At 40.3% G+C, this 18105-nt stretch overlaps 1 protein-coding gene across 1 annotated transcript in view; it reads left to right on the top strand.

Moving 5' to 3' along the window:
- The window catches only part of PCNX2 (pecanex 2), a 273090-nt gene that overhangs the window by 15065 nt on the left and 239920 nt on the right, over window positions 1–18105 (top strand). The window contains exons 2-5 of the mRNA XM_027094137.1: window positions 3889–4094; window positions 5313–5433; window positions 6107–6143; window positions 13150–14427. Of these exons, the coding sequence (XP_026949938.1) occupies window positions 3889–4094; window positions 5313–5433; window positions 6107–6143; window positions 13150–14427 (1642 nt within the window). The remainder of the gene's footprint in view (window positions 1–3888; window positions 4095–5312; window positions 5434–6106; window positions 6144–13149; window positions 14428–18105) is intronic.

Raw genomic sequence — 18105 nt, 5'->3', positions numbered from 1 at the left:
CCTCTTCCTTTCCTTGCATACATACTTATAGGAGAGAAAATTCTAGAAGCTGGAGATCTTTTGTTGACTGAGCATAATGAGGTCAGCAGAAAAATGGCCTTGATAGGAATTTTCAGTGATGTTCCTGGGAATGTAGAATTGGGGGAATATGGGCAGAGCTCTAATTATATGGCATAAAAAGGGGACATTTAGAGGATGCTAGATTCCATTTGGAGGGTCTACTGAAGGGGGAGAGGTTTTTAAAGGAATCATGAGAGCAGAGAATTTGGGGAGGAATAATGTGCCATGAGTCACGTGCTGTGAAACCTTTCCTCTCGCCAAGGAAATTTTCGGTAAAATGTCTATCTCTTACTAGGGTCTGGTGCGGTGTAGGGGCTTTTCAGTGGTGCGACAAAGTGCTAAGTGGTCCTTCGTCGAGGATGAGACAGGACCTCTTCTCACCTGGGTTGCAAACTAGTTACTAATGTTCATGTCAACTTCAACTTCAAGCTTCTTGCCTTCTCTTAATTCCAACATTACTAAGCTTATGCTGTAGCCCATATTTATGAGAATAGTGGCAAGTCAGTTTTTTTCCAAATGAATTTCCCCAGTATCCATATATAATCTTTTCTCTCTCCCCCTTCTTCCCTAACCTTCTTTTCCCAATGCCTTAGGGTTTTTATCTCTAATCTTGAATGGAAGCTTCCCCATAAAATGGTACCCCCCAATATTAATTTAGGTGAAACCATGCTAGCTGCCATGCCCCAAATCTCAGTGGTTCAGTGAATCAAAGGTTTATTTCTCGCTTCTATTACATGTCCATCTTGGGTCTGTAAGGGCCTTGTCCCATAGAGTCACCCAGGAGCCCAGGCTGAAGGAAGCTCTATTGTCTTGTAGATGGATCTGGAAAACGTGGCCTCTGAGATTATCAACTAAAGAGGAGGAGAGTGGCACGGAAGAGGCACCAGCTCATAATTGTTCAGGCTTAGTAGTGACACTGGTCACTTCTGCTCATGGCCCATTGGCCAAAAGTAGGCACATGGGCCCAGCCTGACTGCAAGGGAGGCTGGGAAATGTAGGAGAGCCCGTGCGATATTGAGAGAGCACTTTCCCTGCTACCCCTACTAACCGGAATACTATGAGACCCAAGCTACATTATAATTCAAACAACTTATGAATATAATTTGTATATGACAGGGAATTCCTTGGTGGTCCAGTGGTTAGGACTCCGTGCTTATGTTGCAAGGGGCATGGGTTCCATCCCTAGTCGGGGAACTAAGATCCCACTAGCACAGCCAAAAACTAAGAAAATAAATAAAATAAAATAATATAAAATAATTCTCCTTTAAAAAATAATTTGTATATGACAGTTTGCTAATCTATTCTCATAGACATTTGCTGGGGTTTATTTTTTATTAAAAACTTTTTTATCTGCCTTCTTTTTCTCCCCACTTTCACTAAGAAGTAATTGACACATGACACTGTATAAGTTTAAGGTAGACATCCTGATGGTTTGGTTTACATATATTGTGAAATGATTATCACAGCTAAGCATGGGCTTAGTTAACATCCATCATCTCATATAGATACAGGACAAAGAGAAGAAAAAAATTCTTGCGATGAACTAGAATCTACCCTCTTAACAACGTTCCTGTATATCATACAGCAATGTTAGTTATAGTCATCACATACATGGCATCCTTAGTACTCATTACTCTCATAAGTCTAGACCTTGTCACCACCTTCCTTCAGTTTCCCTCCTCCCACCCCCCCGTCTCTGGTAACTACAAATCTGATCTCTTTTTCTATAAGTTTGGTGTTTTTCTTTTTGTTTTAAACTAATATAAATTTGTATTTCACTGATATTTAAATAAATTTCATGTAAGTGAGATCATGCAGTATTTGTCTTGTCTTTCTCTGACTTACTTCACTCAGCATCATGTTGGTTTTAGCGTTTGCTGGGTTTTATTGCTTCTTTATCAGTTTCTTCAAACTTACTCTCTAGCTTTAGCCTACATTTATTGCCATTATTAGTTTTTAAATTTATATTTTATTGAAGCACGGTTGATTTACAATGTTGTGTTAATTTCTGGTGTACAGCAAAGTGATTCAGTTATATATACATACATTCTTTTTCATATTCTTTGCCAGTATGGTTTATCGCAGGATACTGAATATAGTTTCCTGTGCTCTGCAGTAGGACCTTGTTGTTTATCCATCCTATACATAATAGTTTGCATCTGCTAACCCCAAACTCCCAATCCTTCCCTCCCCGAGCCCCCTCTCCCCTCCTCCCCGGCAGCCACAAATCTGTTCTCTATATCTGTGAGTCTGTTTTGTAAATAAGTTCATTTGTATCATTATTTTTTTTAGGTCCCACATATAAGTGATGTCATATGGTATTTGTGTTTCTCTTTCTGACTTACTTCGCTTAGTATGGTAATCTCTAGGTCCATCCATTTTGCTGTAAATGGCATTATTTCATTCTTTTTTATTAGCCTACACTTTTTTAGACCTGAAATATACATACATGTTAAGGAAAAGTGATGGGGGCTATTAATGGCCTCTCCTCTCTGTCTCTCTTCAACTTGGCTATATATTCCTTGAGGTTCTTCACAACTTCTCATGAGGAGGTACATGTGTAAATGTGGAACTTATCTGCTTCCAGGGAGGGGAACTGACTTTATATATTTCTATCCATCTGATACTTATCTTATTTAATCATTCTGTCATTCACTTATTTATGAGTTCATATTTATTTGTGAACTTTTATCCGCATGAAATGAAAACAAGTCGGTGATGGTGAAAATTCTTCACTTCCGCTTTTACTGTAGGTGATCGTTTCCTCTTTCTTGGTTGTTCCTTTGGCTTGGCTATTCTGTTTTAGGAACGGTCTTACCCAGATGGTAAATTGTTAGATAGGACCAGGGCAGGTTGTGCCGGGGCTGCATGGGAGCAGAAGGGGGCCGGGCCATGTGGCCTCTGAGCCTCGCTGTGTTCCAGGTTGCAGCACTGACTGGAATCATTACTGGACTTATGAGATCCTTCTGGGAGATGCATTGCTAAAAGGGTCTCACTGTTTATTGAGGTTGTCCTTAGTATCATCTTGGGACCCTCAGGAATTCATTTCTATCCCAGAAGATAAGAATTTCATTTAGGAAGGACCAGAGAACCTGCCATGGTCCACGGTCTGTGAGAGAAATAGGAAGGGATGTGGGGTTTCCTACAGAGTGGGACAATTACGTGGATCCCAGTGATTCATTTTGTTTCTTGAGGGGGTTGGACAGAATTGAGCTGACCTTCACCATGATCTCCATGCAAAGATCCTTTGCCACTTTTGGAAATGTCCCTCTGCCTTTGAGAGGCAGTACACCCTCTTATGGCCCCTGCCTACGTCATGTCACTAGAGAAGTCCATGGCTTGATGATATTAACCCAATGGGAAATCAGGGAGGAAAGCAAGGGGGCGTTACACTAACCTTTCTCCTTCCCTTTGTTCTCTGCAAGGCCGTTTGTGTTTTGTTGAAGAAAACAGCATCTCAAAGGCCCTCCTCTGGCCTTGAAGACCGTATGCACGGAAGACCAGACTAGCCTGTAGAAAAGAGCTGGTAGAAATTGGAGACTCTCACTATAACGTATCTTTTGTTCCATGGGGTTCCTGTCTGCAAATCACATGTTGGTCACTGCAGCTAGTACCAGCACCTGAAAAATAAGAAAGACTTTAAAAAAAAATAAAAAGGTAGTAGCTCTTTCTCTTCAGGTATTACGAACAGGAAAAGTTACAAAACTAATAAAATTTGAAATCTCGCCCAATTTATGCTCAATAAATAGTTTTAAAATACTTTCAGATTTAAGACCGGAGGTAATCCTACAAGCAAATACATTTTTTCCTTTCTTTTCTCTTCTCTAGGCTTTTCCTCCAAATGCCATCACTGTATTTTTTTACTGCAGCTCAGTGACGATATTCTTCACAATAATCAAATTGATCAGTTATCGCCTACACCTCATGTTTGATAAAGGAGAAGTGATTCAGCAAAGGCCCTCCAGAAAGAAGGAAAAGCCAAATAAAGACAAAGAGGCCATCAGTGACCACATAACCAATCATAAAAATACAGGGTAACATTTCTCATTAATGCATTAGCTCATAATTTAAAGGTTTTAATTTTGATTAAAATAATTTTTCTCATGTATGAGTTGTTTGTGAAAATATGCCAGGAGAGGCAGACACAAATATGTACATTTTTCTTATATTTAAACATACACTTAGGCATAAAAATAATGCCTAAGTTGATAGGCATTTTATGATAATTGCCTTACCGTTGATAATCCAGACGGTTTAACTGACTATTTAATATGACCTTATACCATGCTCTGAAATTTATTTGCATTAGGCTTAGCATAGCAAAATATTTCACTTCAGTATTTTTATCTCATCATCTCAATGCTTAGTGCACGCCAGAGTATTTTCAGAAAGAATATTTGTGTTTGTTAATATAAAAGTAATACATTGCATAGAACTAAAATATTAAGAGTAATTCTCAAGTGAGCATTCATCACTATTCTTGGTCTTATTTCTGATAGTTCCTTAAGAGAGCATGTCTTATTTTAAAGTAATGTTTATTAGCTTTTAAAAATAAAATTTGTATACCGTGAACTCTTCCCCTTTTTTATACATATATATTTTTTTATTGAAATATAGTTGACTTACAATGTTGTGTTAGTTTCAGGTGTACAACAAAGTGATTCAGTTATGTGTGTGTGTGTGTGTATATGTATGTGTGTATATGTATGTGTGTGTGTATATATATATATATATATATATATATATATATATATATATATATATACTTTTTCAGATTCTTTTCCCGTATAGGTTATTACAAAATATTGAGTATAATTCCCTGTGCTATCCAGTAGGTCCCTGTTGTCTATCTCTTTTATACATAGTAGTGTGTATATGTGACTCCCAAATTCCTAATTTATCCCTCCCCGTCCTTTTCCCCTTTGGTAACCATAAGTTTGTTTTCTAAGTCTGTTTCTGTTTTGTATATGAGTTCATTTGTGTCATATCATAGATTCCACATATAAGTGATACCATATGGTATTTGTCTTTCTCTGTCTGACTGACTTAGTATGATAATCTCCAGGTCCATCCATGTTGCTGCAAATGGCATTCTTTCTTTCTTTTTTTATGGCTGAGTAATAGTCCATTGTGTATACCATGAATTGGACAAAGTGGAATCAAGGAAAAAAAATTGTTTAAGGACTAAGGTCAAAAGAGCCATAGTTTTATTTGATAATATCACTGCCCCTGTGTTTCTCATGGTGGCTTAGCAATAATGGGCGGATTAACAACGGCAAAAAGGAAGAGGCCAGTCGAACCCTCTCCACGCCTCCCGTCCACGGCAGCTCCAGAGGACAGAGCATAAACTCTCATCATTCATCTGGGCTCCTGGTTAGTGGTCTGTTTTCTGTTTCACTCTCCTCGTGCTGCTGGAGTGTTGATCATGGAAGTGTGCAATGGTGGTGACTGCAACTTACGTGCACTGGTTGTAAATACTGGCCTGTTGGTGGCAATGACCTGAGGGGAGCACATGGACCATGAGATAAACACCCAGTCACCCGTTCCAAGCACACCCAGCGGCCTTCTCTGCAGTCTGCCTGCCCTGCCGAGACTGCACCACGGCCAGAAGAACCCATAAGCTCACCTTCACTGCCCTCTCCCTGGTCCTGTCTGTCATTCATCTCAATCATCGTATTTGCAATGCCTTCCCCTGGAATCCACTCCACCACTCCACATGAAATCATACTTAAATCACCTTTATTCTAGATTCACTTTCTTGGGCTCTATTCACTATAGTCTGAAGTAGCCCATTATTTTTTCTCCTTACTTTCTTAATTACCAAACTCCCTTTTCTCACAGCACCGTGGGCTTGGTTGGATGTCTACACTCTAGATATTTTTGTGTCCATCTTTGCTACCCGTTTTCTAAGTGGACACTCTGTTGTGTCTTTCCCATGTGCCATTGAGAGAAACAGTGGCTGCTGACTGCCTGGAAGTGGGCAGGGAGCTGAGTCATATTGATTGATTTTTTTTTTTATATTGATTGATTTTTGTTCTTTATTTAGGAGCTGCCAGAACAGGAAACAGTGGAAGATCTCAAAGGTAGAGTGCTTATTCTCATCGTTTAGTATTTTTTCACAGCATTATCTTCAGTGAAACGAAAAAGAACTTTCATAGAGCAGAATGCCAGTGAATTCATTCAGAATTAGAACTGTCCCCAAGATTGCAGTTATGTTTTACCTTCATTTCTTTAGCTCTTCATTTTCATTATTTCTTATCAGAACTTGTATATCATGTCTACGTTCAGACTGTGATATTGTATTGATTATATTTCATTGTCCTTTCTGCAGTCTGTGACTCCTTTCATACAGCTCATAATAGCAGATATAAAATAGGATAAATTCATCATCGACACAGTATACTTTTTATTATAGTACTTACACTGAAAAATGACAGAGGAAATGACATTGCATTCTGTGTATATGCATTTCTGTCAAGTTACAAATTTTGTTCCTGAAATTTTCTTTTAACCCTCTCACCACAAATATTTGTTCTACTTTTTTACTAAGATTTCATTTTATTGTCTTTTTTTTTTAGTTATTTCTGACATACATTTTAAAGTAATAACTAGAATTATGACTTATAACATTATACCAGAACATACAAGATTTTTAGGAATTTCATGTAATGTCTGAAACATTTATATTAACATATTTCCATACAAATAATACAAAGAAAGTTTAGTATTAGTTTTTGTTTGTTTGTTTGTACTGCAGGTTCTTATCAGTCATCAGTTTTATACACATCAGTGTATACATGTCAATCCCAATCGCCCAATTCAGCACACCACCATCCCCACCCCACTGCGGTTTTCTCCCCTTGGTGTCCATACGTTTGTTCTCTACATCTGTGTCTCAACTTCTGCCCCGCAAACCGGCTCATCTGTACCATTTTTCTAGGTTCCAAATACATGCGTTAATATATGATATTTGTTTTTCTCTTTCTGACTTACGTCACTTCACTCTGTATGGCAGTCTCTAGATCTGTCCATGTCTCTATAACTGACTCAATTTCGTTCCTTTTTATGGCTGAGTAATATTCCATTGTATATATGTACCACAACTTCTTTATCCATTCGTCTTTCGATGGGCATTTAGGCTGCTTCCATGACCTGGCTATTGTAAATAGTGCTGCAACGAACATTGGGGTGCATGTGTCTTTTTGAATTACGGTTTTCTCTGGGTATATGCCCAGTAGTGGGATTGCTGGATCATATGGTAGTTCTATTTTTAGTTTTCTAAGGAACCTCCATACTGTTCTCCATAGTGGCCGTATCAATTTACATTCCCACCAACAGTACAAGAGGGTTCCCTTTCCTCCACAGCCTCTCCAGCATTTGTTGTTTGTAGATTTTCTGATGATGCCCATTCTAACTGGTGTGAGGTGATACCTCATTGTAGTTTTGATTTGCATTTCTCTAATAATTAGTGATGTTGAGCATCTTTTCATGTGCTTCTTGGCCATCTGTATGTCTTCTTTGGAGAAATGTCTATTTAGGTCTTCTGCCCATTTTTGGATTGGGTTCTTTGTTTTTTTAATATTGAGCTGCATGAGCTGTTTATATATTTTGGAGATTAATCCTTTGTCCATTGATTCGTTTGCAAATATTTTCTCCCATTCTGAGGGTTGTCTTTTAGGCTTGTTTATGGTTTCCTTTGCTGTGCAAAAGCTTTGAAATTTCATTAGGTCCCATTTGTTTATTTTTGTTTTTATTTCCATTACTCTAGGAAGTGGATCAAAAAAGATCTTGCTGTGATTTATGTCAGAGTGTTCTTCCTATGTTTTCCTCTAAGAGTTTTATAGTGTCTGGTCTTACATTTAGATCTTGGATCCATTTTGAGTTTATATTTGTGTATGGTGTTAGGGAGTATTCTAATTTCATTCTTTTACATGTAGCTGTCCAGTTTACCCAGCACCATTTATTGAAGAGACTGTCCTTTCTCCATTGTATATCTTTGTCTCCTTTGTCATAGATTAGTTGACCATAGGTGCGTGGGTTTATCTCTGGGTTTTCTATCTTGTTCCATTGATCTGTGTTTCTGTTTTTGTGCCAGTACCATATTGTCTTGATTACTGTAGCTTTGTAGTATAGTCGGAAGTCAGGGAGTCTGATTCCTCCAGCTCTGTTTTTTTCCCTCAAGACTGCTTTGGGTATTCGGGGTCTTTTGTGTCTCCATACAAATTTTAAGATGATTTGTTCTAGTTCCGTAAAAAATGCAATTGGTAATTTGATAGGAATTGCTTTGAATCTGTAGATTGCTTTGGGTAGTAGAGTCATTTTCACAATATTGATTCTTCCAGTCCAAGAACATGGTATATCAGTCCATCTGTTAGTATCATCTTTAATTTCTTTCATCAGTGTCTTATAGTTTTCTGCACACAGGTCTTTTGTCTCCCTAGGTAGGTTTATTCCTAAGTATTTTATTCTTTTTGTTGCAATGGTAAATGGGAGTGTTTCCATAATTTCTCTTTCAGATTTTTCATCATTAGTGTATAGGAATGTGCATTAATTTTGTATCCTGCTACTTTACCAAATTCATTGATTAGCTCTAGTAGTTTTCTGGTGGCATTTTTAGGATTCTCTATGTATAGTATCACGTCATCTGCAAACAGTGACAGTTTTACTTCTTCTTTTCCAATTTGTATTCCTTTTTTTTTCTTCTCTGATTGCCGTGGCTAGGACTTCCAAAACTATGTTGAATAAGAGTGGCGAGAGTGGACATCTTTGTCTTATTCCTGATCTTAGAGGAAATGCTTTCAGTTTTTCACTGTTGAGAATGATGTTTGCTGTGGGTTTGTCGTATATGGCCTTTATTATGTTGAGGTAGGTTCCCTCTGTGCCCACTTTCTGGAGAGTTTTTATCATTAAATGGGTGATGAATTTTGTCAAAAGCTTTTTCTGCATCTATTGAGATGATCATATATGGTTTTTATTCTTCAATTTGTTAATATGGTGTATCACATTGATTGATTTGCATATATTGAAGAATCCTTGCATCCCTGGGATAAATCCCACTTGATTGTGGTGTATGATCCTTTTAACGTGTTGTTGGATTCTGTTTGCTAGTATTTTGTTGAGGATTTTTGCATCTATATTTATCAGTGATATTGGTTTGTAGTTTTCTTTTTTTGTAGTATCTTTGTCTGGTTTTGTTATCAGGGTGATGGTGCCCTCAGAGAATGAGTTTGGGAGTGTTCTCTCCTCTGCAATTTTTTGGAAGAGTTTGAGAAGGATAGGTGATAGCTCTTCTCTAAATGTTTGATAGAATTCACCTGTGAAGCCATCTGGTCCTGGCCTTTTGTTTGTTGGAAGATTTTTAATCACAGTTTCTATTTCAGTACTTGTGATTGGTCTTTTCATATTTTCTATTTCTTCCTGGGTCAGTCTTGGAATGTTATACCTTTCTAAGAATTTGTCCATGTCTTCCAGGTTGTCCATTTTATTGCCATAGAGCTGCTTGTAGTTGTCTCTTAGGATGCTTTGTATTTCTGCGGTGTCTGTTGTAACTTCTTTTTCATTTCTAATTTTATTGATGTGAGTCCTCTCCCTCTTTTTCTTGATGAGTCTGCCTAATGGTTTATCAATTTTGTTTATCTTCTCAAAGAACCAGTTTTTAGTTGTATTGATCTTTGCTATTGTTTTCTTTGTTTCTATTTCATTTATTTCTGCTCTGATCTTTATGATTTCTTCTGCTAACTTTGGGTGTTTGTTCTTCTTTCTCTTTCCTTTAGGTGTAGGGTTAGATTGATTACTTGAGAGTTTTCTTGTTTCTTTAGATAGGCTTGTATAGCTATAAACTTCCCTCTTAAAACTGCTTTTGTTGCATCCCATAGGGTTTGGATCGTCGTGTTTTCATTGTCATTTGTCTCTAGGTATTTTTAAATTTCCTCTTTGATTTCTTCAGTGTTCTCTTGGTTATTTAGTAGCATATTGTTTAGCCTCCATGTGTTTGTGTTTTTTACGTTTTTTTCCCTGTAATTCATTTCTACTCTCATAGTGTTGTGGTCAGAAAAGATGCTTGATATGATTTCGATTTTCTTAAATTTACTGAGGCTTGATTTGTGACCCAAGATGTGATATATCCTGGAGAATGTTCCGTGCGCATTTGAGAAGAAAGTGTAATCTGCTGTTTTTGGATGGAATGTCCTACAAATATCAATTAACTCTATCTGGTCTTTTGTGTCTTTTAAAACTTGTTTCCTTATTTATTTTCATTTTGGATGATCTGTCCATTGGTGTAAGTGAGGTGTTAAAGTCCCCCACTATTATTGTGTTACTGTCGATTTCCTCCTTTATAGCTATTAGCAGTTGCCTTATGTATTGAGGTGCTCCTATGTTGGATGCATGTATATTTATAATAGTTATATCTTCTTCTTGGATTGATCCCTTAATCATTATGTAGTGTCCTTCCTTGTCTCTTGTAACATTCTTTATTTTAAAGTCTATTTTATCTGATATGAGTATAACTACTCCAGCTGTCTTTTGATTTCCATTTGCATGGAATATCTTTTTCCATCCCCTCACTTTCAGTCTGTATGTGTCCCTAGGTCTGAAGTGGGTCTCTTGTAGACAGCATCTATATGGGTCTTGTTTTTGTATCCATTCAGCAAGCATGTGTCTTTTGGTTGGCGCATTTAATCCATTCACGTTTAAGGTAATTATCGATATGTATGTTCCTGTTACCATTTTCTTAATTGTTTTGGGTTTGTTTTTGTAGGTTCGTTTCTTCTCTTGTGTTTCGCACTTAGAGAAGTTCCTTTAACATTTGTTGTAGAGCTGGTTTGGTGGTGCTGAATTCTCTTAGCTTTTGCTTGTCTGTAAAGCTTTTGATTTCACCATCGAATCTGAATGAGATCCTTGCTGGGTAGAGTAATCTTGGTTGTAGGTCCTTCCCTTTCATCACTTTAAGTATATCATGCCACTCCCTTCTGGCTTGTAGAGTTTCTGCTGGGAAATCAGCTGTTAACCTTATGGGAGTTCCTTGTATGTTATTTGTCGTTTTTCCCTTGCTGCTTTCAGTAATTTCTTTGTCTTTAATTTTTGCCAATCTGATTAATATGTGTCTTGGTGTGTTTCTCCTTGGTTTTATCCTGTATGGGACTCTCTGCTCTTCCTGGACTTGGGTGGCTATTTCCTTTCCCATGTTAGGGAATTTTTACTATAATCTCTTCAAATATTTTCTCAGGTCCTTTCTCTCTCTCTTCTCCTTCTGGGACCCCTATAATGCAAATGTTGTTGCATTTAATGTTGTCCCAGAGGTCTTAGGCTGTCTTCATTTCTTTTCATTCTTTTTTCTTTATTCTGTTCTGCAGCAGTGAATTCCACCATTCTGTCTTCCAGGTCACTTATCCGTTCTTCTGCCTCAGTTATTCTGCTCTTGATTCCTTCTAGTGTAGTTTTCATTTCACTTATTGCATTGTTCATCTCTGTTGGTTTGTTCTTTAATTCTTCTATGTCTTTGTTAAACATTTCTTGCATCTTCTCGATCTTTGCCTCCATTGTTTTTCCGAGGTCCTGGATCATCTTCACTATCATTATTCTGAATTCTTTTTCTGGAAGGTTGCCTATCTCCACTTCATTTAGTTGTTTCTCTGGGGTTTTATCTTGTTCCTTTGTCTGGTACATAGCCCTCTGCCTTTTCATCTTGTCTATCTTTCTGTGAATGTGGTTTTTGTTCCACAGGCTGCAGGATTGTAGTTTTTCTTGCTTCTGCTGTCTGCCCTCTGGTGGATGAGGCTATCTAAGAGGCTCTGGTGGTGGGTAGAGCTGACTGTTGCTGTGGTGTGCAGAGCTCAGTAAAACTTTAATCCACTTGACTGTTGATGGGTGGGGCTGGGTTCCCTCCCTGTTGGTTGTTTTGCCTGAGGCAACCCAACACTGGAACCTACCTGAGCTCTTTGGTGGGGCTAATGACAGACTCTGGGAGGGCTCTCGCCAAGGAGTACCTCCCAGAAGTTCTGCTGCCACTGTCCTTGTCCCCATGGTGAAACAGAGCCACCCCCCCGCCTCTGCAGGAGACCCTCCAGCACTAGCAGGTAGGTCTGGTTCAGTCTTCTATGGGGTCACTGCTCCTTCCCCTGGGTCCTGATGCACACACTACTTTGTGTGTTCCCTCCAAGAATGGGGTCTCTGTTTCCACCAGTCCTGTCGAAGTCCTGCAATCAATTCCCACTAGCCTTCAAAGTCTGATTCTCTAGGAATTCCTCCTCCCGTTGCCGGGCCCCCAGGTTGTGAAGCCTGACGTGGGGCTCAGAACCTTCACTCCAGTGGGTGGACTTCTTTGGTATACGTGTTTGTGAGTGTTTGTGAGCCAGTTTGTGAGTCACCCACCCAGCAGTTATTGGATTTGATTTTATTGTGATTTCGCCCCTCCTACCGTCTCATTGTGGCTTCTCCTTTGTCTTTGGATGTCGGGTATCTTTTTTGGTGAGTTCCAGTGTCTTCCTGTCGATGATTGTCCAGCAGTTAGTTGTGATTCTGGTGCTCTCGTAAGAGGGAGTGAGAGCACGTCCTTCTACTCCACCATCTTGGTTCCTCCTCCCATTTTATTGTCTTTTGATTGTCTTCAGAAGACTTAGAAAAGAACTTTTGGAGGCCAGAATGAACCCCTTCCTTTCCCTGCATTGAAAAACTTCTGCTGAGTTCACATTATTCTTAGCGTAAAATCCAAGCTGCTTTTGCTTGTCAAGCCTTATATATCAATATTTTGGACCCTCCCTGCCTTGGTTTAGAAGGATTAAGTAACTTGCCCAATATAACGTAGCTAGTGAATAGCAGAGCCAGGACCTTTCTGATTGCAAATACGTTGTTTAAATCATACTAGTCTGCCTCCCAAGCCCACAAAAGAAGGAAAGCTACAAGCCTGAATTATTTTTTAAATACAGAGATTTCAAGAACAATTTCACAGCGGAGGTGCTATTTTTAGATTAAGCATCTAATCACATTTGTTGCTGGTGTTATTTTTAGTTTGTTATTATTCGGTCTTGCTCCATGACATTATTCATCCATTCTGAATGTGAATCGAGTTGCTGTTGTTGTTGATTTCAGGTGTCATTGTGTCAGATGACCAGCCCGTAGCACCAGTGTCATCTACAGCACCTGGGATGAAAACGGAACGCTTACCTGCTTCTAAAGGGCACGTGCCGGAAACCATGACCACGTCAGCAATACCAGTGAAACCAGTCGTGGCAGAAACTTGCATCAGTGATAAAGGGAAGGAAAAAGGGGGCCAGGGGCAGTCCCCCTTCTGCCAGAGATCCGAGGGTGGCTTGGTGGACAAAGAAGCCGTGAAGAAGGTGCCCTACCTGTCTTTGTCTCAATACGACTTACTGGAGACAGATGTTTCTTTCCAGCCTTGGGGGAGTGAGAATTCCGTCCCGATCCCAGAACCTGGGAATTTTGCCTCCATCAGGGAACAGCTGCAAAGCAAGTCGCCTCAGGACAGCCTGAGCAGTAGCTGCCCTCAGTGTAACACCGTCATCGCCAAACCTGGGCGGGAGCAGGTTTCCCAGCAGGTGGACCCACCCTTGAACCAGGAGGTGGATGACTCAGATAATGAGGTCGCTGTCACTCTTATAGATACTTCTCAACCTGGAGACCTGCTGAGTCTGCACGAGCCCATTAAGATTGTCATCACCATGAGCAGTACCCCCAACTCCATGACAGACTTGGAAAGTTCTCTTCACCTGAAGGTGGTTGGTACTGAGGCAACCGGCTTCACGTGTGATGCCGAGCCAGTTCCCCCGGGGGCCGCTGGTCCTGAGAAACAGATGAGAATTCCCATCATCACCCTTGAGCTGTCTGAGGGTGGAGGAGGAGGCATGGTGTGTCCTGAAGGCAATGGAAGTGACAGGACGCCGGAGAGATTGATGGTGGAGGCGTCTTCCAATCCGTGTTCTGGCTATGAATCTGGGGACGGGGGCGATGCCACCCAGGACCACAGTCCTTCCCCAGGAGACCCCTGTACAACCCCGCCACCCACGCCTGATGTGGTCTCCGAGTCTGAGGGGGGCACGGAAGTCCAGGCTAACCTTGACCCATCATCTTGTAGAACCAGCCAGGAAAAGAGACACTCCCAAGTCCTCAGCGTAGACAGCGGGACAGACGTCTTCTTGAGCAAAAGTTCCGCAGAAGTTATTAACGATAAAGAGCAAACAATGCCAACTTCCAAATCTGACCTGGAGGCCAAGGAAGGACAAATACCAAATGAATCCAACTTCCTGGAATTTGTCTCCCTGTTAGAATCTATTAATACTTCCAAGGTGGTGGTATCCAACCAAAAGAATGAGCCGGCAGAGCAGAGCAAAGACAGCGGGCTTCCTGGAGGTGCGGGCTTCTGTGATTTGATTTTGCAAACAGCGGGATAACTGTTGTGTAATTGTTGGGTGCTTGGTGTCGTCACTGATATTTGCTGAGTGTATCAAAACTAAGCTGTGTGATGAGCATGGATTAAACCTGGCTTATTCCACCAGGAAATTTAAGGCATAGTAATGAAGATTTGGCTTCCCTAGGCAAGAACGTTTACTTCTAAGGAAATGAGCAGTTATATTTTACCATGGTGACAAGACCCCTGAAGGTAGCTCTTCCTTAATAGAATAGATGCGGAACTTTCCTGGCGGTCCAGCGGTTGAGACTTCGCCTCCCAATGCAGGGGGTGCATGTTCGATCCCTGGTTGGGGAGCTAAGATCCCACGTGACTCGTGGCCAAAAAAAACAAAACATAAAACAGAAGCAATACTGTAACAAATTCAATGAGACTTTTAAAAAAATAAATTAAAAAGTAAAGGTATGAAAAATAATAGAATAGATTCATTCTGGGAAAGCTGATTGTAAAGCAAATTTCTGTGGAAGGAATCCACTTTTCTGTTGAATTCCATTATATAGTCTGTGCTGAATTCTCTAATTATCCCAAGTTGTAAACATGATTATAACAAACACACAGCTCTTAATTCACGCCGGCACCATCCTAAGGACTTTACAGATATTAACACGGGTGAACATCCGTGGTGGTTTGTCCAAAAAGACCCTCATTAACGTGTGTTTTGCCAACATAATTATTAATAACGCTGCCTTTCACTCTCAAAAGGGTTCCCAGTTTGAGCAATATATTATACAGTTAGTCTCACTTTCACTCATTTAGTCTTCACGTAACCTTGTGTTATGGGTCCTGTTATCATTCCTTTTTTGCAGCTGGTTTTCACTACCTTTCCCAAGTTAGCCTAGTAAGTCTACAACTCAGCTTTGTTTCCAGGCAGTCTGGCTACAGAGTCAACACTCATAAATAATAAACTATATTTCCTGTATGAATAGAAGATTCATTCTCTTAATATCTCTGGGCTCAGTTTCCTCCCAGGCAAAGGATATTACTGGACTAGAGTTTTTTTTGTTTTTTTTTTTTTGTGGCCACTCCACATGGGTTGTGGAATCTTAGTTCCCCGACCAGGGATTGAACCTGGGGCCAAGGCAGTGAAAGCGCTGAGTCCTAACCACTGGACCGCCAGGGAAGTCCCATGGACTAGAGTTTTTACAAAGTCTTTTAACTTTATTTATTTATTTTAAATTAATTAATTAATTTTATTTTGGGCTGCGTTGGATCTTCGTTGCTGCATGCGGGCTTTCTCTAGTTGCAGCAAGCGGGGACTACTCTTCATTACAGTGCACGGGCTTCTTACTGCGGTGGCTTCTCTTGTTGTGGAGCACGGGCTGTAGGCGCGCGGGCTTCAGTAGTTGTGGCACTTGGGCTCACTAGTTGTGGTGCGCAGGCTTAGTTGTTCCACAGCATGTGGGATCTTCCTGGACCAGGGCTCGAACCCGTGTCCCCTGCATTGGCAGGCGGATTCTTAACCACTATGCCACCAGGGAAGTCCCAAAGTCTTTTAACTTTAAATGTCCGTACTTCTTTGATTTTTGAGTACGTCATTTCTGCCTAGGTCTCTGAGAGCGTATCTATATGGTAGGATTGCTTGCAGGAAGTTGTGGTTCACATGGCAGTAGCATATCTTCGTGCTATGATTGTCCCTTTGCTGCCACCTGTTCCCTGCTCTTTGGGCCAGTCAGGGGGACCCTTTGGCTCTATGTAGGCAGCTCCCAGCGATTTGCTCTTTTTTCTTTTGTCTTTCTGGTGCTCTGCCAGAAGGCTTGCCCTGCTTGTGGGTCAGTCCAATCTTGCCTAAAAATTCATTAAGTCTGAATATTGAAGTTATGTAAAGTGAATGCATTCTCCGTGTTACTATGTCTGTGTATCCAAGATTTTGCATATGGAGTAACAAGAACAGGAAGGATTCAGCTAAACTTTATAACAGACACATGCAGTACAAGAAAGCATTGGTTACTTTGAGATACTAGACACTTTCTGATACAAGATTTGGATTCTCACCGTCTAATTCATATAAAGGTTCACGTATCTTGACCAGCACTGTCTAATAGAACTTTCTGCAGTGATGGAATTATCCCGTATCTGCCGTCCAGGACAGCAGGCACTGGCCACGTGTAGCTATTAAATACTTGAAATGGGGATTGTGCAGCTGAGAAATGGAATTTTTAATTTTATTGAATGTTACTTCATTTAAGTAGCCACATGTGGCCACTGGCTACTGTATTAGGTAATGCTGATCTGGGTGATGTGTTTCTTTCCGGGAAGCTGTGTGTGGGGAGGACAGAGCTCTGGGTTTGGAACTTGACAGCCCAGGGCCAAATTTTGGTTTTGCCGTCCAGCGGGGTGAGCTTGGACAACTCACCACATCCATCTGAGTCACAGTAGCTTCAGTAAAGCAGGAATAATAATACGTTACAGATTTACTGTGATGATTCAAGTAAGAAAATACGTGAAAAGTCTTGTACTTGATCAATTTCAGACTTCTCTTCTGAGGTTCCCCTCAGGCTGTATGTGAGGTTTATTTGGTCTGTCTACTTAAGTTTCTGCTCTTAAACTTTTCAGCCAGCCACGTGCAATCAGAACAGGGTTGAGTTGGAAACCTAGGGGCTGTGCAAAGAGATGTGGATGCTATGAGGTTTTCTATGGAAAGGAACAGGCTTGTTTGTCGGGAACTTGCAGGTACAACAGGGAGGGAGGAGTTGGACTGGATCGTATGCCTATTCCAGGCAGGGACAGAGTTTTTTTTTTTTTTTTTTTTTTTGTTTTGTTTTGTTTTGTGGTACGCGGGCCTCTCACTGCTGTGGCCTCTCCCGTTGCGGAGCACAGGCTCCGGACGCGCAGGCTCAGCGGCCATGGCTCACGGGCCCAGCCGCTCCGCGGCATGTGGGATCTTCCCGGACCGGGGCACGAACCCATGTCCCCTACATCGGCAGGCGGACTCTCAACCACTGCGCCACCAGGGAAGCCCAGAGTTTTTTTTTTTAATTTAATTTTTTAAAATTACCAAACATTTGCTCTTCTTATTGTCCTGGGAATTACTCTCCTGCCTCCTATTTTTTTTTTTTATTGAAATATAGTTGATTTACAATATTATATTTATTTCCGGTATCTAACAGTGATTTACAGTTTTTAAAGATTGTACTTCATTTAAAGTTCTTATAAAATATTGGCTCTATTCCCGGTGCTTTACAATATATCCTTGTAGCTTATTTATTTTAAACATAGTGGTTTGTACCTCTTAACCCCCTACCCCGTCTTGCCCCTCCCCCCCTTCCCTCTCCCCACTGGTAACCACTAGTTTGTTCTCTATATCTGTGAGTCTGTTTCTGTTTTGTTATATTCACTAGTTTTATTTTTTAGATTCCACATATATGTGATAACATACAGTATTTGTCTTTCTCTGTCTGACTTATTTCACTAAGCATAATAACTACAAGTCCATCCATTTTGTTGCAAATGGCAAAAGTTCATTCCTTTTTATGGCTGAGTAGTATTCCATTGGAAATAGCTATACCACATCTTCTTTATCCATTCACCTGTTGATGGACACTTAGGTTGCTTACATATCTTGGCTGTTGTAGACACTGTTGCTGTGAATACCTTTTCAAATTAGTGTTTTCGTTTTCTTC

The sequence above is a fragment of the Aethalodelphis obliquidens genome, unplaced genomic scaffold, assembly GCF_003676395.1.
Source record: "Aethalodelphis obliquidens isolate GAN/ISIS:26980383/991018 unplaced genomic scaffold, ASM367639v1 scaffold87, whole genome shotgun sequence".
Lineage (NCBI taxonomy): Eukaryota > Metazoa > Chordata > Mammalia > Artiodactyla > Delphinidae > Aethalodelphis > Aethalodelphis obliquidens.
This window is presented reverse-complemented; position numbering and strand designations above follow the sequence as displayed.